Source organism: Petromyzon marinus, chromosome 40, assembly GCF_048934315.1.
Source record: "Petromyzon marinus isolate PM22_M1 ecotype Great Lakes invasive population chromosome 40, UKy_Petmar_22M1.pri1.0, whole genome shotgun sequence".
NCBI lineage: Eukaryota > Metazoa > Chordata > Hyperoartia > Petromyzontiformes > Petromyzontidae > Petromyzon > Petromyzon marinus.
The window spans coordinates 1,611,116-1,634,180 of NC_133706.1; the positions used below are offsets into that span (position 1 = coordinate 1,611,116).

Here is a 23,065-nt window from a genome sequence, read left to right on the forward strand (position 1 = left end):
ATTATTTTTCTTAGCGGCGGCGGAATCTGCTGCTACAGCGAACGCAGGCTGAGCAGGGCAAGGCAGGGCCTCACCATCCGCACCTCCGATGAGCACGATTGGCTATGTTCGGTGCGAAACAAGTTCAACATACATACCATCGGGCGAGCGGTTGGGCATCAGCACGGGAACGTTGGCGATCGCCGGAATTCCTCGGAAGAGCCGCGCCTCTCCACGCTTCATGCACCGGATGCTGGGATTGCCCTGGGAGGCGTCCGTCGAGTACATGATGTACAAGTTGCACATCTCGTCGTCCGAGTTCATGCTGGCGACGCGGGGACGGTGGGTGCACAAACGGGAGGGGGAAGGGGAGACGCACACGACGGCGGCGCGGGTGAGATGGCGCAACGGGAAGGGGGCGTGCGCCCGTGCTACGTGGCGCCAGCGCGGCGAGTCACCCACCCGACGTAGGTGGTTTCGGACATCCCGAGCCCCGAGAAGACGCAGCGAGCCGCCACGATGTCTCCCAACCTGACCTCCATGGGCTCCGCGCGCGGGTAGAACGCCTGTAGGGGCGACATTGCGACAGCGCAACACTTGGAGTGAGGGGAAGAAAGGGGAGTCCGCTGGGTGCCTCGGGGGCTAATAACACCACTACCACCACAGTAATGGCGAGGATTGGAGACGGTGAGGCTAGGGGAAGATGAGAGGAGTGGAAGGTGCAGCCAGAGGATGGCAAGGATAGGGGGTGGTGAGGCTATGGAAAGGTGAGGCTAGTGGAAGGAAGGTGGTGAGGGAGGACAACATATGATGAAGCCATGGGATGGTGAGGCTAGGGGATGGCGAGGGTTATAGTGGGTATGCTCACCTGTGGCAGCAGTGGGGTCTGCCGGCCGATTTCCGTCCAGTTACCGTCACGAACCCGGTAGCCGCTGATCACTTGACCTGCGCTCACCAATCGCACGCGCGGCACCGTGGAACAGCGGGCGCACAGGTGGAGTGGGGAAGAGAGGGAGTGGGAACGAACGAAGATTAAAACATTCCAAATCACAACGGTGCGATCAATGAGGCCACCACACAAACAAATCGAACATGCATCACCAAAAAGCAAGTACTTTAGAGTTCAAATGGCGGTCAGCCGTAGACTCAGCATACCGCAACTTGGAAAGGAGTCAACAGTCGTCCTGTGGAGAGACTGGCCAGATCTATAGGAATGTGACATTTTCACCGGCAGCTCCGACCTGCCAATGAGATGACCGTTCATTGGAGCAAGGAGATACTTCGACGCGACTCCAAGCCAAGAAGGTGGGCACCAGGCGGTCGAGAGAGAAATGTATTTAGTCCTCCGCTCAATGTCAGGTCCTTGGTCTGATTCCCCATCACTCAGGAATCATCATTGAAGAGATTTAAAATTGCATTCCTTATGAGCGTTCTTTTTTTAGGTGACACCATCACCGTCACGTGGTTAAATGTCACCTGCTCCCAAGTCAGCCCTTTCCCTGGCAGCACCAAGAAAGAGCCCGGCCACGGATGACCTAGCCTCTCCAGCCGATGGTTTCGTGGTTCATGGTAGGCTCTCATGGCTACTGCAGCGGCTCAGGGGAACAGCTTCAACCATAGTCGAACATGTCAGGCAGCGCCCCCACGTGATCAGTGGGTTAGCGGCACGGGAACGTTGGCACCTCCGATTAGTGCAGCTGGCTACATATACGTGCGGCATACGTTTGTACATGAGCCGCTGCCCACAATCCGCGACACGGACGTGAGCATGGGACTTTGGTGGGAGGGAGAACACTCGCGTGTACGAGGGTGCACGTGCGAGCAACAATCACTCACTGAGGTGGTGGGCATGCACGCGGTATGCGAACGGGTAGATGGGGACCTCCTTGTTGTACACGCACGCCATGTCCACATTGACCTCTGCGACGTGCCAGGGTGGAGGGTGAGAGAGGGAAGGGAGAGGAGTTAACAGGATGAGCAACTATTCTTTCTCCCCCCAGTCCACGCTCCCCCCACCTCAGGTATGATTATTATATTCCAAAAAATCGGCCCAGGTGAGATGAGGCCCTCATCCAGCAGTGAATTGGCAAAAGGGCTGGACATGTAGACGTGTACATATTCCAGTTGTGCTTGTTGTGCTATTGGCGTTATGCCACGACATGATGAGATAACTCTTGCAGTGAGCAGTGCACCACTCTGCTAGAGAATGACTCCGGAAGCCGATGTTCACAAATATACTTCTGAAGTCACTTGCAATAGGCCTCCTTTATACGAACATGCAAAAAATGAAAAATAAGCAGGGAGAGCTATTCCCATGCACGCACGCGAATAAAGATCCCCCGTATATCCTTAACAGACTGTTGGGGCAAGCGCTGTTAGCGAGCGCCGATGAAAGCCGGCACGGCACATGAGGGGGTGGGTGGCCAGCTCCATGCTGGGCCGCGTTTGTCTCCCCAGTGGTGATTGTTTACACACCGCACCAGGTACTCATTTGAGGCTCAGTCGACCTAGGTGAGGCCCAGGATCGGTTCAGATAATTGTCACACGGTGTTGGTGGCCGTAAGTGGGAATCGAACTCGGGTCGCCGGGTTTGTAGCGCAACACTCCGACCACTACACAACGCGCATGCCAACACACAAAGACACAAACGCGTATGTCTGGCTCACAAAAGTCCAGTTTTCTTTGTGCAAAACAAACTCTGAAGCAATTAAATAACACAGATGACTGGCTGTTGCAGTTATTGGTTCCATGCCTTTAGTTCAACTTGTGTACACAACAGTGCATTTACATTCGTTAGAATCCTCAACTGCGTTTGCTGAAGAACACCTGACCTCACCTTTTATTCCAGCTGGGATATTAAAGTTCGGGGACATGAGAAGGTAGATTCCAGCGATTTTCGATTGTCTGTCAAGAGACAGCAGCGGCGGCAATGAACACGCATATGCATGGACAACACAAACGCGAGGTACGGTATCGCAGCAGCACTCAATAAACGCGTGGAATAGCTGTAATTCCCGAGTTAATAGCGTGCCATTCAACAACGTGTTTAATCAGTCGACTTAAAAGAGCAAGCTCACCGTTGGTAGGTTAGGTGAAGAGTCACTCCTGTACAGTCACTGTGCCGATCTGAAACAAACGCGAGTGCAATGGATATGCCATTTCTTTGTTTTTCGTTTTGCAAAACACGGCTCATCCGCTTTCGCGCAAAAAAAATATTTTATTGGCTCCACAATCTGGGCCAATGAAGATGAGCACTAACGTCGACCTTCACCAATCATGGCATTTACAACGAGTGCTATTTGTAAGGTAGCTGGAGTGATACATTACGGGGATATTTCACGTGTCAAACAAAAGTAAAAAAAAGTTATTTCTTGCTCAAATGAGTATTCAGTCACTGGTGCTTATCTCCTCTTACCAGCTCTAGCTCGTTGTGGAAATTCCACATTCCTATGTAAGAGGGTGAGACTATCCAAAGGACAACCACTGTTGACTTACACACAAAGTGGTATTCATTTTATCGACCCTGCAGGATTGATAAGCTGAGTGAAACCCCCAACCATGATTTGAACTCTCAACCTCCTGATTTGCGAGCTGCTCTCTCGTCTGTCGAGCCACCCGGCCGGACAACCGCTTTCATTGCCGTCCATCCCTTGAGAGCAGACCTGGAATAATTTCAGTCTACCCGTATCACTAAACGGATCTAGAATCCATAACCTGTCAACACCACAAAAACTGAGAAGTTAACACAAATTGAAAAATTCATAATAAAGGTTTTGGGTTAGATCGCGTTTATTTATAAATGTGTCGTAACCCTCCACCACCCGACACGGCCAATCAGCAAAAAAAGTGTCACGTTGACAAAAAGACAAATAGTTCACTACTTTAGCCCACCGGTGTGTTGAAGAGTGAATCCACATTTACAGTTTGAGTACGACGTTTCGCTGGTAAATACATCCAGCGTCATCGGGCAATTCGCCAGAATGGTAAAGCCCTCGCTTGCTCCCGGTTTTATATAGAGCAGCAGGTTGACGTCATCACTTAACTCATATCAGGTGCAGTGATTAGAGGCGGAGGGGGGGGGGGTATTGTAATTATATAATCGATTAGTGATCAGTCATTGGTTATGATTAGTAATGAGTTGTAGATTAGTAATTCTTTAAATCAAAATGTAATGTGATGACGTCAACCTGCTGCTCTATATAAAACCGGGAGCAAGCGAGGGCTTTACCATTCTGGCGAATTGCCCGATGATGCTGGATGTATTTACCAGCGAAACGTCGTACTCAAACTGTAAATGTGGATTCACTCTTCAACACACCGGTGGGCTAAAGTAGTGAATTATTTGTCTTTTTGTCAACGTGACACTTTTTTTGCTGATTGGCCATGTCGGGTGGTGGAGGGTTACGACACATTTATAAATAAACGCGATCTAACCCAAAAACCTTTATTATGAATAATATTGGTCGCGAAAGCCTACATGTTAAACTGACAAATTGAAAAAGCCAAACTTTGCAATGGGGAGAGACAAGTTAGAGGGTAGAGAACAATAGCTAACCAAACGCCAGTCTCACCCATAACACGAAGAAACTAGGCAACCGATTCCTAGCATTAGTCCTGCCCCTGACAGCAAACCCTCAGTCTGGAGTCACCTTCAGTGCTTCACCTGGCCCTCACTTGAGTTTTTGGTTCCGTTTCAGTTTGAGTGGGAACTTTGCCACCACCACTACCGCTGGCCGTTGCTACCTTGGAAGGTGGAGATGTCCCCGTAGTGAACCTGCAGCATGAAGGAGTTGACATCGCTGCTCCCTGACACGCGGAAGCCCACATCTGAGGAGAAATCAAATTAAAATCAATTCAAGGCTGGCTGGGTGGGCATGTTCTGAGTGGTTAGGGGGGTAGCTAGGTAAGTGTCTGGGTGGCTGCCTGGTTTTGTTGGTTGGGCGAGTGGGTGGCTGCGACGGTCGGTGGATGGATAAATGCAGTCTCGATAAAGTGGATGCAATGGCTGTAACAAGAATATATCTCTACACGATCAAGGTTGTGTGTGCTCGTATATGTGCGTGCGTGCGTACCCTTTGGCAGCCGCGTGGGAGGGGCATTGCGTGCCCAGGCGTACATGATACTGGAATCCTGGCAGGGACTGACATCCCTCCCGCAATCCCTGGAATGCACGCACAAAACGCGCGTGCACACCACGCGTGCACACCACACAGGAGCACAAGGGACGAGGGTATTTTTCACATCTTTGAGTCCCATGGAACAGTAGAGTAAAACAATACACGATTCAGGTTTGATTTTTTGCCTTAGGCCACGTAATTATCTGGCCAAATTCATTTCGTAACACAACTCCACCGCCCGACAAATCAAAATGTCACCTGTACAAAACGTTTAAAGTGCCAATCATTATTAAGCTCACCGAAAAGTTGAAGATCAATTTCTCATATCCTCCTCTCTATAACTTTCTCCTTTGCCTTCAAAATTACATTTTGCCACCATCTGACACGATCTAATACCCCATTCAAATGTGGCAATGTTGGGCCAATGTTGGCAACGTGGTGGAACCAACGTTGGCCCAACATTCCAGGTTTACTTGGAATGCATCTCTCTTCTTTTGTGTGCAGTGTCTTGAGATGCAAACGTGCACGATCATGTACAGCAGACTTAGCACTGTCAACTGTCGTGTAATACAGGCTAACAATCGCGATAGAGGGTTAAAAAAATATAACCAATGGTGTTGATAAGCAAAGTCGTGTGTCTAAATTGTTTCAACATAGGCGCGAGTGGTGAGCAAAAGCGCAGCGCTCATGAGTGGTCAGGACAATCTCGTAAGCGGATGCCGCGTGGGGGTTGTGTGGGAGCCAGCGTGTGGGGCGCGTGTGGGACCGATCGGGGCCATGCAGGGGTCGCACTGGGGTCGCACTGGGGCCGCGTGTGGGCCGTGTGGGGGTCGTGTCGGGGCCAGCGTGTGGGACCGATCGGGGCCATGCAGGGGTCGCACTGGGGCCGCGTGTGGGCCGCGTGTGGGCCGCGTGTGGGCCGCGTGTGGGCCGCGTGGGGGTCGTGAACGACACTGACCAGGATACATTGGTGGTGGGTTCCCGCGATTTGCAGCCGAACAGGATCATATGATGCGCCGTTCTCATGTTTGCCCGAGGAACGAAGTCGACTGTTGGTAAGCACGCCACATGCACAGCAGCACAGGAGCACAGGAGTATGCTTAAGAGTAATTCAGCATTACCCCGAGGCCACACGTAAATGTAATGCGAGGGCTCTTGGTGTTAGGCATCATTGCGTGACGTCGACTTACGGATGGATGTGACCGAGGCTCAGCCTTACAGGGTAGAAACAACTGTTTGACAGCCTGTGTATGTAAACATTTGTGGAATACAGGAATTATTTACGGGCATGGAGGCTCCTGAGGTGCGGAAGTAATTCCCTTTGACTGCATGACTGACTCCATCCCTCTGCTGAAGCCTTGGTGTAAGGCTTTTCTCTTCTACTATGTCTCTGACTCAACTGTTTTCTTGGATAGAGAAATCTTATTCAGTAGGGAAGTCCTCTCTCATTACACCTCCAATTAGCACGGTTGGCTACGTACGGTGGGAAAGAAGTTCAACATACGTAAGTACATCCTCATGTCCATAATTCTCCCCCTCTGCCTTCAAAATAACAATCTCTCTTCATCGCACACGGTCTACTAATGTACACGACCATGTAAAACATGCCGAGTGTGGTAGGCGAAAGTGGAACACAAGTTAAATGGTGTTTGCGAGAAAGCAGCACAGGCTTATGAAATGCAAACTATCATATAACACAGGCTAACAAGTGCGATAAAGGCTCACAGACGATAAAATGTTCGTGTCGGACTTGCAAAGTCACACAGAGTGCGTTTGTGATGCAGATATATGAATGCAGGCCATGTACAGCATTTACAGTAAGCAGAGCAGACGATAATGTTAGACACTCCAATTGAACCATCAGCTACTCCTGCTACAAACTCCACCCCTAAAACCCCCACTGGCTGCTGCAACCAATAGAATTGCAGACAAAGAGGGGTATAATCTTAGGTAAAATAAAACTTGCTCACTGCAGCTGTATTGTCATCGAAAGGCCTTTTGTAAAATCGCTGCACTCAAATAAAAGCAACAGATTGCATTCCCACAAGGTGTCGACAGCCTATTGGGCAAGAAGATGGTTAGAACACACAATGCCTGCCGAACACATGAGTCATGCATATTGTCATCCGTCAGCCTGCCGGGAGACAATGTCCATTTCATTCCTGCACAAGGCAGCAATGCAACATTGTTGGCAAGGTGGCTCAGCGTTAATACTTGTGCCTCCAAGCAAAAAGTCTGGGTTCAACTCCCAACTCGGGAGAGCCTTTCTGTGTGGAGTCTGAATGTTCTCCCCGTGTTCTGCAATGGTGTCCTGCATGGCTTTCCTACAGGTTCTCCCGTTTCTTACCATAGCTACAAAAAAAACCACAACGCAAGGTAACTGGTACTGGTCAAATATTTCAATGCTGAACAATTACAATGGCAACATCAACGTCACACTGCGAAAAACTCGACAACAACCTCCGAAAAGGAGCCCTGGGACACACCGAGGCATTCCCGGTGGTGAGACGTTAACTCCCTCGGACTGCGTAAAATTTTCACGTGATAAGCCACTTCGTTGAGCTATCATTTCTGGCCAGGTTGCTTCTGAAAAAGAGCTATAACGCTCAGTGGGCCTTACCTGCTAACATTAAAAACAGTTTACAATTTTAATAGTATAAATAAGCATAACCATACGAATAATAAAACGCAGCCGTGCAGCATTATAAATCACGTGACCATGCAACACCCGCTGACCGATGCGCGCGACCGTGGCGTGACATAGGCTCACCGATGTACATGGTCCGAGGGGAAGGCACAGACACCATGGTGCAAAGGTAGGCATCTTGCTGCAAGACACACACACGCACGCCATGCAGCGCACGGCACAAGAGAAACACGGTCTCATCAACGCATCCGGGACCGCCCATGCTGTCTCACAGAAGCTGAGTGGGTCAGGTGGTAAACTGCAGTATGCCGCTCGTTAAGAGACAATGTAGAGTTCATGGGTTTTGAAGTTAGTTCGTGGCAAAGGAGAAAGGAATAGCCTCCACACAGTGACCCTGAACAAATTATTTGGTGAAGCTGCTGCTACCGGACTGGCAGTGGTGCACAAGGACACTTAACTTCTCGCATTCGTCAATAACACCAGACGCCTTGAAAGGAAAAATACATAATCAGCAAAGTTTTCGGCAACAGCCATCCTTGGCCATAGCACGTAAATAGGCAAGCCAGAGAGAGGTGGAGACTGCACTTTACACCACGGGGCCTATATACACATGTGAAGAAGGGTTATTGCCTGAAACGTTGCCTATGATATATAGTTCCTCTTAATGCCAGTGTTATTGACAAATGTGTTGAGTTGAGCGCACTTTAAGGATCGTTAAATTACAAAGTCTACTATTCTCAAGGAACATTTAGAAATACCCGTATTAAAAAATACAACACCAAAAATATGTTTCTTCTTGCAAAATAATATATTACTTCAAATATTTGTTTCACCAATCATCCAGTTTGCTATTTATCAGCTCATGTACTCCCTCTCAAGTGCTGAACTGCAGCGCGGAAGTTGGACTTGTAAGCAAAAATTACAATCACAAGTAAATACGAAAACCCAAAGAAAAATTTGTCATGGCTTGTTGGAAACGTTAAGGATATAACTTCTAATATTACACAGAAGGCAATACATTCACAGTCTGGCATCATGCCAACATAACACATTTTGAAACTTTTTTTTCAACTGAAGTAAAAACAAACTATTTTTACGTCACAATTCAACCTTGGCCTATATAACCTAATCACCAGGACATGTGCCCGATACCAACACATCCCAGAAGCTAAGCTAGTTTGAGGCTGGGATTTATTTAAATATTTTAACTGCATAATCCTTTGGGAGATGGAACATCTCATTTGTGAGGATGTGCAGGGTTATCAATACAGTGGTCCCTCGGTTAACAGTGACATCCTCTTTGGTTCTATTGGGTAAAGTCACGTAGGTAAAAAATAAAATAACAAAAATCACGACGTTTCGGCCACAACACAAGCGGCCTTCATCAGGTGAAGGGACGAGACTGTCTGGAGGACAGCGCTGGAGTGAAAAAAGCCACGCTCAGATCACGACCTTTAAGCTGTGTGAGAAGAAACAAAGCGCCTTGACAAAGGAATTAGCATATAATTTAGCATTGAAATGGCTGAGTGATTAGCTTGTGACTGGTCACAGAACTGGCTATATTAAAGCATACACATCCGCAAAGGCACCCCTTGACATCTAGAACAGTGACATCGGTTAACGGTTTATCAGTGAGCGTTTCGTCTCCCATAGGACTCTCGTGATTTCAACTAATGTTAAATGTTGATTAACGGTATGTTTACGTTATACATGCGGGCGCCAATGTCGGCCAATCCGAGCGCTCGTAAGTGGAACGCATTCATGCTTTTAACATGTTATTCCTATATTCAATTAACTGTTATTTCGGTTCACAGTACTTTTCGTGGAATGGATTTTAAACGTTAACCGAGGGACTACTGTAGACAAATACTTAGCAAACATGCAATGACACTCATGCAGGTATTTAAAATCTACGAGCTGGCCTGTGGCCGCATCTGCGGCATTATCTTTTTGCTTGTTTTTACTCCGTGTTTTCATTTCCTGAAATCAACAGGAAAGCTCACGGTTGAAGGGAATCTCCAGTTGAAGATTTGGGTTTTGTTTTCCCTGCCTCCCCTCCTCTTTAGGCCCTGCCCCTTCCTCTTCAGACCCCACCCCTTCCTGTTTTGGGCTTCTCTCTAAAGGCATTGACATTTTTTGTGTTTTACCAGAAGACTTGGCAACTCTGGGCTAAAGTAAGCAGATTCGAGTAAGACAGTGTGAGTGGGTAATGGTGGGGGCTGTGAAAGAGGGGGAGTGTGCACGCATCGGTCGGTAGAGATGGGTTGAGACAGTTTTACATTGAAGCAGGCTATTCAAAAGACCCGTTTATAAGAGACACCGAATCAAAATGGGGCCTCACCCGGTTAAATAAAAACCGCGCGCCGACCGATTTATAGCGTACTTATTAACGCCGTCAGAACAATGCTCCCTCAGCCGGGCTTTACAAGCCGGGCGTGGACCGGGAACGCGTACGAGAGTCAACGTGCGTGCACTTTTCTTCCCCGACGGGGGACGCACGACGGGTCGGGCCACCTTTTGGGGACGGACGGCCGGCATCTGCACGTCGTAGGTGAACTCCGTCGCGTCGCCCGCGTCCTGGGCGTCAGCAGTCACGGAGCACTTGGAGTCGACTCCTGCACCGCCCACTCGACGCCTGCTAACAATCACAACAAGCCGTTTCCACAACGATAAGGCGTCCAACAATGCACAATCCAATATGACACAATAGGCACCGGGCGACTCATCGATTCTTCAATTTCAGTCACTATTATGCCCAGGACACACGTATGCAGTGAATTGTGCATGTAAGAGTTGAATGTTACATTCAGGCCAGTGGAGCAAAGGAGACTCCACAAAACAGCACGGACGAGATGAAAATATTCATTAACTTGAATGGAATCGGATCCCAAAATGGGTACCAATTCAACAAACCGTGTCAGTGATAGAAGGTGTGGGCAATTAATCATTACATATGCCGAGTACACATACACCGTAACATCCTTCACGGTATGTCCATGAAAGGTACAACATGCCATCATTCATTAAAAACAATAGCACATTCATCAGTACACAAAACAGAATTGTATTAAAATAAAAATATTCTCACCGAGAGCCCATGAATTCAGATCAGACTTAAAACCAGAAATCAAGGTCTGCGACTGCTATTGTACTTTCAAGAATGTCTCAGAATTTAGAGGAACCTTCACAAAAGATAAATTACGTCGTGAAGCTGCTTTGGCAGTGGTGCAAAAGCATGATTGAGAGAAAACTCAACACGTCAAAAACACTGTGGCCTTAAAAGGAAAAAAATGTAATAGGCGACATTTCAGACAATGGCCCTTCGTCGTAAATTAAGTTATGTATCTGCTGTGAACAATAATAATAAAATTAAGTAATCGATTTATGTGTTGTGTAGAAGTGCACAAGCGCAAAATGAAAATAAAACCGACGCATTTAACTCCGGCAGTTTACGATTGTAATTTAAACTGTTGCAGAAATCAAGGTCTAAGTCGCGTATGCAAGTTAAAGGTTCAGGACGGTTGTTTTGGTGAAGCAAAAAGGAGGTTCAAACCAGCTGGAGTGAGATTTCATGAGAAACACACCAAACCAGTCAGAGTGAGATTTCATGGGAAACACACCAAACCAGTCAGAGTGAGATTTCATGAGAAACACACCAAACCAGAGGGAGTGAGATTTCATGGGAAACACACCAAACCAGTCAGAGTGAGATTTCATGAGAAACACACCAAACCAGTGTGAGTGAGATTTCATGGTAAACACACCAAACCAGTCAGAGTGAGATTTCATGAGAAACACACCAATCCAGTCAGAGTGAGATTTCATGAGAAACACACCAAACCAGTGTGAGTGAGATTTCATGAGAAACACACCAAACCAGAGAGAGTGAGATTTCATGGGAAACACACCAAACCAGTGGGAGTAAGATTTCATGGGAAACACACCAAACCAGTGGGAGTGAGATTTCATGGTAAATACACCAAACCAGTCAGAGTGAGATTTCATGGTAAACACACCAAACCAGTGGGAGTGAGATTTCATGAGAAACACACCAAACCAGTCAGAGTGAGATTTCATGGGAAACACACCAAACCAGTGTGAGTGAGATTTCATGGGAAACACACCTAACCAGTGTGAGTGAGATTTCATGGTAAACACACCAAACCAGTGGGAGTGAGATTTCATGGTAAACACACCAAACCAGCGGGAGTGAGATTTCATGGTAAACACACCAAACCAGTCAGAGTGAGATTTCATGAGAAACACACCAAACCAGCGGGAGTGAGATTTCATGGTAAACACACCAAACCAGTCAGAGTGAGATTTCATGGTAAACACACCAAACCAGTGGGAGTGAGATTTCATGAGAAACACACCAAACCAGTCAGAGTGAGATTTCATGGGAAACACACCAAACCAGTGGGAGTGAGATTTCATGGGAAACACACCAAACCAGTGGGAGTGAGATTTCATGGGAAACACACCAAACCAGTGGGAGTGAGATTTCATGGTAAACACACCAAACCAGTCAGAGTGAGATTTCATGGGAAACACACCAAACCAGTGGGAGTGAGATTTCATGGTAAACACACCAAACCAGTCAGAGTGAGATTTCATGGAAAACACACCAAACCAGTGGGAGTGAGATTTCATGAGAAACACACCAAACCAGTGGGAGTGAGATTTCATGAGAAACACACCAAACCAGTCAGAGTGAGATTTCATGGTAAACACACCAAACCAGCGGGAGTGAGATTTCATGGTAAACACACCAAACCAGTGGGAGTGAGATTTCATGAGAAACACACCAAACCAGTGGGAGTGAGATTTCATGAGAAACACACCAAACCAGTCAGAGTGAGATTTCATGAGAAACACACCAAACCAGTCAGAGTGAGATTTCATGAGACCAGCGGGAGTGAGATTTCATCGGAAACACCAAACCAACGACGTTAGAATTTATTGAAACACACGTGTCACTCAAGCCCAGCGGGCATATATCACGCTGGACAAAACCAATATTTGAACCCTCAAGGTCTGTAAATTATTATCCACGTACAGCCTTCCACCACCACTGTCTAACTAGCAACTGGTGCCTCTGTCCAAAAATTGTAAATGGACCGCACGCTGGCAGCGGTGTGCAAATACAAATCAATATAACTCACTACCGTCATCAATTAACACTCCTTTCTGACTGCAAAATAAACATGACGCAAATGTTTGAATATATTAGCCCTTCTTCATGGTAGAGCTTACGTAATTTCTTAAAACTATACCACCTGTGAAGCTGTCTATTGTATCAGACTGATAGGATCCCATAGGCTTGTCTTAAACAGGGCCATTGACTGAAAAGTTGGCACGCTGTCATAGTGTAAATTGACCCAAAGAATCCTCATCGGGTCTCAAGACTCTCCATCACTCGCCACTTACTTCAGCCATTGCTGAAACGCGTGATGCTAAACGAACTTTCACGGACACAAAACGCAAAATACCCGGTACCAACACTGGCATGTGCGTGCGCTTCTTACCTGTGCAGGCTCGTGTCGGCAGGCGCGACCGCTGCCAGCAGCCAGCACGTACAGACCACCACCAGCACCAATGGAAGCATGGCTCTGCGCGGGACAGGGCAGGCTCAGCGGCGGCTCGCAGGCTGAGTCTGAGTGGAACGCAGGGGTGCGGCGGTGGGAAGGGGCCCCCGCGCAGAACGTGAATGCTCAGCAGCGTCACGGGGCGTGCCGCACTCAAAATTATATTTAAAACCAGCTCGTGGGCAGCAAGAGGCCGTACTTAAAATAATATTTTTAAAAAACGCCGTGTCGATCTAGAGTCGACGCCGAATCCACCACGCGTCACTGAGCGGACCCTAGATTTGTTTTATGATTTAGCAGGATGCGCCTTCATGTGGTCCATTTTCAGAAGGCGGTGCGAAGAGGCAAGGGTGGAGCTGCCGAGGGTTTTATGAAGCAGAGTTCATTCTCTTCTGTGAAGAGGAAGTCGTCCTGGTGTCACGGCTTACGAGGGCGACCTGGCCAACCTGAAAGACACGGAAAGAGCACCTGGCTTACAGTGCGGCCACGCAACGTGGAACAAAACGGCGAAGTCACGGACGGCTGCAGAGGTCCTCTAGCTGGAGAGCAGTTTCTAAAGTCAATGTCAACTAGCAATGAGCTTGGCGAATGAGGGCAATAGGCATGGCTCCCAGGTGTGGGCTGCAGCGTACGCCTACGTGAAAACATTCTGACCACATTGTTTTCCAAAAGATCAAACACATGCCGAGCGCATAAATTAACATACTTGATCTCGACGGACATTTTTTGTTTGTTACGCTTGCATGTGTCTTTTTTCCTTGTCGTTCTTGTTTTACTGTGAAGTTAACCCAGCTGGCAGAAGGCTTTGTAATGAAAAAAAATGCGAAAAAGGCCTCTTTGCACGAACATATTTTTTTGTTTGCAATGGAAACGTTGTTATTGTCCAGGCACGAAGCCACTCACGCACACAGAGGTGCAGCAGTGTGATCTTGCGAAAGTTCCTGCCAAGGCGACGGCTTTCCATCCACCCTCATCTGGCGAACCGTAAACGCTCCTTTCATGGCATCAAAATGTTTCGTCACGTGAAAAATGTTCAATCTATTAATTTAAACCTCTTTTTTAATATGCATTTTTCGTAACAGCTAAGCAGCGAAGGCTCCTGGGAATTAAGTGATCTTAGCGCAAAGGAATGCAGAAGAGCAGGAAGTTGAGATCAGCAGGAGTTAAAAAACGCGATTTTGGTTTTCTCTTCAAACTGCAAAAATCTACATATGGGCAGATTGGAGCAATGTTTGTTATGTTGTCAACGCAGTGACAGACACAATGACGATGGCTAAAAGGCGAGCAAGTGTTACATAGAGCCAGTTGCACATCTCGCCACCGTGGCGTCACGATGTCGAGATGTCAACTATCTCGCGAGGTATACAGGAGCTCGCGGGTTTCATCCCAACCTTCACGCCCGTATCTTTGGAGTTTGCGTGTTCTCCCCGTGGTTGCGTGGATTTTTCTCCGGGACCTCGAGTGTTTTACTTCCACATTTAGAATCAACACGCATTCAGGGCAGGGGTCCCCAACCCCCGGGCCGCGGACAAGTACCGATCCTGTTAGGAACCGCGCCGCACAGCAGGAGGTGAGTGGTGAGTCCCCGCGTGGCCCGCCCATTATTTTATTATTTACCACATCCGTCCGCGCCTCTTTCCCACACTGCGCATTTGTCTCAGTCACAGTGTTGGTAAGCCCACAAGCTAACCCCTAGTAGCCACAATGAGTAAAAAACAAACGTCGCTGGAGAGCTTCTTTGAAAAGGGGGAAAGGCCCCCGGTCCGTGAAAAAATTGTCTTCCATGAAACCGGTCCCTGGTGCCAAAAAGGTTGGGGACTGCTGGTTTAGGGTATTTGGCTGACATATAATTTCCCACATGTGAAGCCACTTCGTTGAGCTATCATTTGTGGCCAGGTCACTTTTGAAAAAGAGCTGTATAGCTCAGTGGGCCTTACCTGGTAAAGTAACAAAAAAATTTAGTACAATTTAAAATGTGGTTATTTTACAGTATTAGACAATTAACCACAAAACCCACAGCCAAAAGCCAGACAGGCATGGACAAGAATGGCTAACTGACAAGAATGCTCTACAGTCTACACATAAGCCTGAGGAGCTTCTGGATATGCAATGCACACCTGTGTGTGTGCTGTTCAATCAACTTAGATTACAGCCTACACTGTCTCTGTTGTGATGGGTTTTCTTGTCATGTTACAGATTTTAATTATCAAAATAAAGCAAAGTCGAAGAAAGGCTGTTTGATCACATGAAATCAAGCTACCATCTGTGTGACATGCCACATGCAGGGAAGCTAGGTGTGTCTTAGAGGCAACACAGTAAATAGATTATTTCAGCTAAGTGGATAGTGTGTTCTCAAAAATCCTCAATTTAATTATTTTCTTGCATATGGAAAAATGTTCAGGAGCTAAATGCCAATGTCAAGGTCTGCTAAAACACTCAATAGAATATTGGCTTAGAATAAAACTGGGACAGATGACAATAAATAAAATTGGCCACCCATCCCAAGAACGTGAAGGCTCTACGAGACTTTCCAGGGCAAATGTATACATTATTATCATCACTCCGATGATACTAATTGTGTTTCCCTCCAGTGCCCTATATCGCTTTGGAATGTCAGCACAACAAAGGACATGTGCACACCACACAGCAGTGAAGTGCCCCTCCTGCGCTGAGCTGAGTGGTCCACTCCTAGGTGACAGCAAGCAGTTTAATGACCTACCTGGAGCGCTGGGTCTATTTGTTTAACGAGGTGAGAACTCGTGAGACCAGGAGAGTCCCATTTGCAAGAGTGACCGATCTATAATGTTAATAATGTAATTTATAACACGCGCAATATTTCACAGACATAAATGACCGTGACTGAGGCGAAGAGCCAAGCTCAGCATCGTTCTAAAGTCAGGCGAGAGAGAGGCTGGGGCCTTCAAGTGTCTCTTAAAGGAGGTGTGGATTGAACGCTGCTGCTGCTGTGAATGAGCAGCAGCGGGACGATGATGATGATGATGGCCGTGTTCCAGATGGCGGGGGCCGCTTTCACGGAGCAATGACGCTGGCAATGACGGTCCTGCTCCTTGGTGTAGAGAGGAGGTTGTGAGTCGCTCTGCGGAGAGTTCTGCCGCGAGCAGTAGTGCAGGATGCAAGGAGCGAAGAAAGATGTAGTGGAAGACCAAAAGTCGAGGCATATTGGCAAATACAGTCGATCTTGTGGTGTTTTAAGTGGCATTTCCAAGGTTGCATGGGGTTTTCTCGGGCGCTCCAGACATCCCAAGCAGGACCCTCCAGAAAGGCACATCTGCTCATAGCTTAAACACAACGACCCTATCATCGGCGAGCTGACGGCCAGTAGCCAAGGAATCATACAGGTGCTCACCAGCCCATCCACCTAAACACGGATATTTATTTTGTAAAATGGTTGTCGTTTCCCCCAATTTTATCAAAATCGTGCTATCGGTAACACGTCACGAGACGGTGACACGTCATGAGACTAATAATCGATTCAGAAGTCCTGCAGAGCAGCGAGTCAAGATATCACAAAGCTGTTCTTGAAATTTCCCTCGATATGAGAGGGTAACACTTTCTCTACCCGCCCTGCTACAAAGTAATGTTTTGTCGCATGAGAGTCAAAACCGATATTTTTATTATCAGAGCTGGAATGTAACCAAACTAACCTCAAATATTGAATTTAATACTAGGGTTTTCTTTGAGCATCCATTGGTGAGCATGCCGAGACCATCAGTAATCACGGGTGGCTGTGCAGATTGAAACCCAGTATCTTCAGCAATGCCAGCTCAATACTCTGACCTCTGACACAACCAGACCACCTCCCACTCATGGGACAACTGACATCTTCTCAACCCTCTCGAGCACGCTTGACCTGCACATCTGTCAGTCACTCGATCGCTTGCGACCAACGCCGGGGGGTCACCGACTTTACGTCACCCGGCAGCGATAATTTGTACCGTGTCCAGGCTACGTGCGGCCCGGGCACGTGACGCGACGCCTCGTGCAATCATCGCACCACTTAAAGACAAGGTGTGAATCTATTAACCCCGCGTCTGGCAAGGTGCGAGCCTGCGAAGAATCATTAGCTCTCGTCAAGTGGTTGGCTTTCAATGCGCGCACTATGGTACCACACGAACTTATATTTGCGGGAAATGTCAAAATGTAGCATTTCTGGTATGGATTTATTGCGCAAGTGGATAAATAACTCTAAGAACACAGGTTAATATAATTGTCATACGTATTTACGTGCTTAAAATTCGGAGCAGGAATACACTACAAATGAAACAAGCTTGATGCAACCCAGGTCGCCCTTGCAAACGGGGCCACGTGTCATTCATCTCAATGGGTTTATTTCACACATCCGATTAGCACGGATGGCTACGTACGGTGTGAAAGAAGTTCAACATACATACGTATTTCATATTATCCTTGTTAAATAAAAGACCCTGCCTGACTGACAGTTTCAACATTTTACCAAGTTTAGAGAAGGCAAGATCACACTCGTGATAAACATTCAATCTGGCTATAATGAATAAAGGACACGTTACGATTTCTCCCGTGCGATCTGATGAAATGTCACCATTTGGGGCTGCAATTCCAATTCAAGAAACATCTTTCTGGCCTCCTTTTAACCGACTCATTCACACCCATTTGTTCCGTCTCATTTGTAGTCACACCAGCTGCTCTTAATGAACCTAAATTCAATGCTAGGCATATGATGCGCGTATTGTTTGCATAAATCGACTCGAGTGATAAATGCGTGTATCATCATCAACATGAGAATGTAATAATACTTTTTGAGCGATTAATAATTACATGCATAATAAATAATAATCATTATGATCATGACGGCAGGAGTAAGATAGATAGATGACCTTAATAACCAGGTAAGATCCCAACTGAGACCCATGAATTTCTTCATTTACCAGGAGACCTAATAAATGCGGCACGGGGGGTGGGGTGGTTTCAAAATAAACGCCACAATAGGGTGCGGAAATTCACCGTGGAAATTCACCGTGTGGCGTTCTCTGTCGTTTGCCTTTCTGAGAGAAATCTGCGGCACGCGCACAGCTCACATAATAAATGAGGGGTTGCCGTGGGAAGACCCGCGCCGTCAGGGGCCTGTTGCCGCCAATGCTGTGCGAGTAAAAACCACAGCGGCTACGCTTAATTAGAACGAGTGACAACCCGGCACAATGCTCACGTTTAAGAATAGTACAAACACTTATCTAAAAATCACACCATTGCTGCTAAACTTAGAACTATCCCCCAGATTCGGCCATAACATGAACATTAATTTTATTCAGTTTTAACCCAAGGCCTGGATATAACCTTCACATTAGTCACAGGTAAAGGACCCACTCCCAGATTTAGCCATAATCTAAACATTGTACACAAACACAGTCCTAAACCTAGCCATAACCTGTACTTTATTGCAAATCACCACGAACTCTACATTACGTTTTGGATATAAGACCAGCTGTTAAATAAATCAAAGATCTGACCACAATAACGTCAGTGGACCGTGATAAAACCACCACCACCACCACGCTGTACCTCAACAAAGACCACACCAACGTAAGCGTGAGGACACCAGATTACCGAAACAAGACCACTCTAATGCAACACCACCTCTACAACCCTGCCTATGCCTTCACCTGCCTCAACGGATCACCTCCCCCACATTATCTCAAATGCACTTAAACAACACCACGCCAACAACACCGCATTCTCAACAACCGGATATCCTAACAAAATGATGCCAATACCAGAGTGCCATGGAAAACAAACTACTATAACCCCACCACAGTACCATAACATCACTACCACGATGCAGAGTGCCAAAAAACACCAGTCATGGCACAACACAATCAGAATACCATGACAATATGATGGCAACACCACGACACCACAGTATCATCACAGAACCACCACGATACCCTCAGTACTATTCCAATACCACCGCAATACCACAAAACCGTAACAGTATCACCACAATACCACAGTACCAATTACAGCACCACCACAATACCACAGTACCAATTACAGCACCACCACAATACCACAATACCATTAGAGCACACCACAATATCACAATACCATTAGAGTACCACCACTATACCACAGTACCATTAGAGTACCACCACTATACCACAGTACCATTAGAGTACCACCACAATACCATTAGAGCACATCACAATATCACAATACCATTAGAGTACCACCACTATACCACAGTACCATTAGAGTACCACCACTATACCACAGTACCAATTACAGCACCACCACAATACCACAAGACCATTAGAGCACACCACAATATCACAATACCATTAAAGTACCACCACTATACCACAGATCATTAGAGTACCACCACTATACCACAGTACCATTAGAGTACCACCACTATACCACAGTACCATTAGAGTACCACCACTATACCACAGTACCATTAGAGTACCACCACTATACCACAGTACCATTAGTGTACCACCACTACACAACAGTACCATTAGAGCACACCACAATATCACAGTACCATTAGAGTACCACCACTATACCACAGTACCATTAGAGTACCACCACTATACCACAGTACCATTAGAGTACCACCACAATATCAACAATACCATTAGAGTCCCACCACTATACCACAGTACCATTAGAGTACCACCACTATACCACAGTACCATTAGAGCACACCACAATATCACAATACCATTAGAGTACCACCACTATAGCACAGTACCATTAGAGTACCACCACTATACCACAGTACCATTAGAGTACCACTACAATATCACAATACCATTTGAGTACCACCACTATACCACAGTACCATTAGAGTACCACCACTATACCACAGTACCATTAGAGCACACCACAATATCACAATACCATTAGAGTACCACCACTATACCACAGTACCATTAGAGTACCACCACTATACCACAGCGCCATTAGAGTACCACCACTATACCACAGTACCATTAGAGTACCACAACTATACCCCAGTACCATTAGAGCACACCACAATATCACAATACCATTAGAGTACCACCACTATACCACTATACCACAGTACCATTAGAGCACACCGCTATACCACAGTACCATTAGAGTACCACAACTATACCACAGTACCATTAGAGCACACCACAACATCACAATACCATTAGAGTACCACCACTATACCACAGTACCATTAGAGTACCACCACTATACCACAGTACCATTAGAGTACCACCACTATACCACAGTACCATTAGAGCACACCACAATATCACAATACCATTAGAGTACCACCACTATACCACAGTACCATTAGAGTACCACCACAATACCACAGTACCATTAGAGTACCACCACTATACCACAGTACCATTAGAGTACCACCACTATACCACAGTACCATTAGAGTACCACCACTATACCACAGTACCATTAGAGTACCACCACAATATCACAATACTATTAGAGTCCCACCACTATACCACAGTACCATTAGAGTACCACCACTATACCACAGTACCATTAGAGCACACCACAATATCACAATACCATTAGAGTACCACCACTATACCACAGTACCATTAGAGTACCACCACTATACCACAGTACCATTAGAGTACCACCACAATACCATTAGAGCACATCACAATATCACAATACCATTAGAGTACCACCACTATACCACAGACCATTAGAGTACCACCACTATACCACAGTACCAATTACAGCACCACCACAATACCACAAGACCATTAGAGCACACCACAATATCACAATACCATTAAAGTACCACCACTATACCACAGACCATTAGAGTACCACCACTATACCACAGTACCATTAGAGTACCACCACTATACCACAGTACCATTAGAGTACCACCACTATACCACAGTACCATTAGAGTACCACCACTATACCACAGTACCATTAGTGTACCACCACTACACAACAGTACCATTAGAGCACACCACAATATCACAGTACCATTAGAGTACCACCACTATACCACAGTACCATTAGAGTACCACCACTATACCACAGTACCATTAGAGTACCACCACAATATCAACAATACCATTAGAGTACCACCACTATACCACAGTACCATTAGAGTACCACCACTATACCACAGTACCATTAGAGCACACCACAATATCACAATACCATTAGAGTACCACCACTATAGCACAGTACCATTAGAGTACCACCACTATACCACAGTACCATTAGAGTACCACTACAATATCACAATACCATTTGAGTACCACCACTATACCACAGTACCATTAGAGTACCACCACTATACCACAGTACCATTAGAGCACACCACAATATCACAATACCATTAGAGTACCACCACTATACCACAGTACCATTAGAGTACCACCACTATACCACAGCGCCATTAGAGTACCACCACTATACCACAGTACCATTAGAGTACCACCACTATACCCCAGTACCATTAGAGCACACCACAATATCACAATACCATTAGAGTACCACCACTATACCACTATACCACAGTACCATTAGAGCACACCACTATACCACAGTACCATTAGAGTACCACAACTATACCACAGTACCATTAGAGCACACCACAACATCACAATACCATTAGAGTACCACCACTATACCACAGTACCATTAGAGTACCACCACTATACCACAGTACCATTAGAGTACCACCACTATACCACAGTACCATTAGAGCACACCACAATATCACAATACCATTAGAGTACCACCACTATACCACAGTACCATTAGAGTACCACCACAATACCACAGTACCATTAGAGTACCACCACTATACCACAGTACCATTAGAGTACCACCACTATACCACAGTACCATTAGAGTACCACCACTATACCACAGTACCATTAGAGTACCACCACAATATCACAATACTATTAGAGTCCCACCACTATACCACAGTACCATTAGAGTACCACCACTATACCACAGTACCATTAGAGCACACCACAATATCACAATACCATTAGAGTACCACCACTATAGCACAGTACCATTAGAGTACCACCACTATAGCACAGTACCATTAAAGTACCACCACTATACCACAGTACCATTAGAGTACCACCACTATACCACAGTACCATTAGAGTACCACCACTATACCACAGTACCATTAGAGCACACCACAATATCACAATACCATTAGAGTACCACCACTATACCACAGTACCATTAGAGCACACCACAATACCACAGTACCATTAGAGTACCACAACTATACCACAGTACCATTAGAGTACCACCACTATACCACAGTACCATTAGAGTACCACCGCTATACCACAGTACCATTAGAGTACCACCACTATACCACAGTACCATTAGAGTACCACCACTATACCAAAGTACCATTAGAGTACCACCACAATACCACAATACCATTAGAGTACCACCACTGTACCACAGTACCATTAGAGTACCACCACTATACCACAGTACCATTAGAGTACCACCACAATACCACAGTACCATTAGAGTACCACCACTATACCACAGTACCATTAGAGTACCACCACTATACCACAGTACCATGAGAGCACACCACAATATCACAATACCATTAGAGTACCACCACAATACCACAGTACCATTAGAGTACCACCACTATACCACAGTACCATTAGAGTACCACCACTATACCACAATACCATTAGAGTACCACCACTATACCACAG

The 23,065-nt window shown here is 46.3% G+C and overlaps 1 protein-coding gene across 6 annotated transcripts in view; it reads right to left on the reverse strand.

The window, feature by feature from the left end:
- LOC116950708 (peptidyl-glycine alpha-amidating monooxygenase B-like) overlaps positions 1 to 23,065 on the reverse strand; it is a 50,344-nt gene that overhangs the window by 17,004 nt on the left and 10,275 nt on the right. For 5 of the 6 annotated variants that reach the window (XR_012946441.1, XM_032968691.2, XM_032968688.2 and 2 more), the window contains 12 exons: positions 13,272 to 13,777; positions 10,258 to 10,381; positions 7,867 to 7,924; positions 6,055 to 6,145; positions 5,052 to 5,140; positions 4,723 to 4,806; positions 3,057 to 3,105; positions 2,816 to 2,883; positions 1,816 to 1,899; positions 848 to 924; positions 442 to 545; positions 138 to 304 (listed from right to left, as the gene is read on the reverse strand). Coding sequence is in view for 5 of the 6 variants with exons in the window: in XM_032968691.2 (XP_032824582.1) it covers positions 138 to 304; positions 442 to 545; positions 848 to 924; positions 1,816 to 1,899; positions 2,816 to 2,883; positions 3,057 to 3,105; positions 4,723 to 4,806; positions 5,052 to 5,140; positions 6,055 to 6,145; positions 7,867 to 7,924; positions 10,258 to 10,381; positions 13,272 to 13,351 (1,075 nt within the window). In the remaining variant the exon portion in view is untranslated. The remainder of the gene's footprint in view (positions 1 to 137; positions 305 to 441; positions 546 to 847; positions 925 to 1,815; positions 1,900 to 2,815; positions 2,884 to 3,056; positions 3,106 to 4,722; positions 4,807 to 5,051; positions 5,141 to 6,054; positions 6,146 to 7,866; positions 7,925 to 10,257; positions 10,382 to 13,271; positions 13,778 to 23,065) is intronic. The other variant, XM_032968690.2, reaches the window with a different exon arrangement.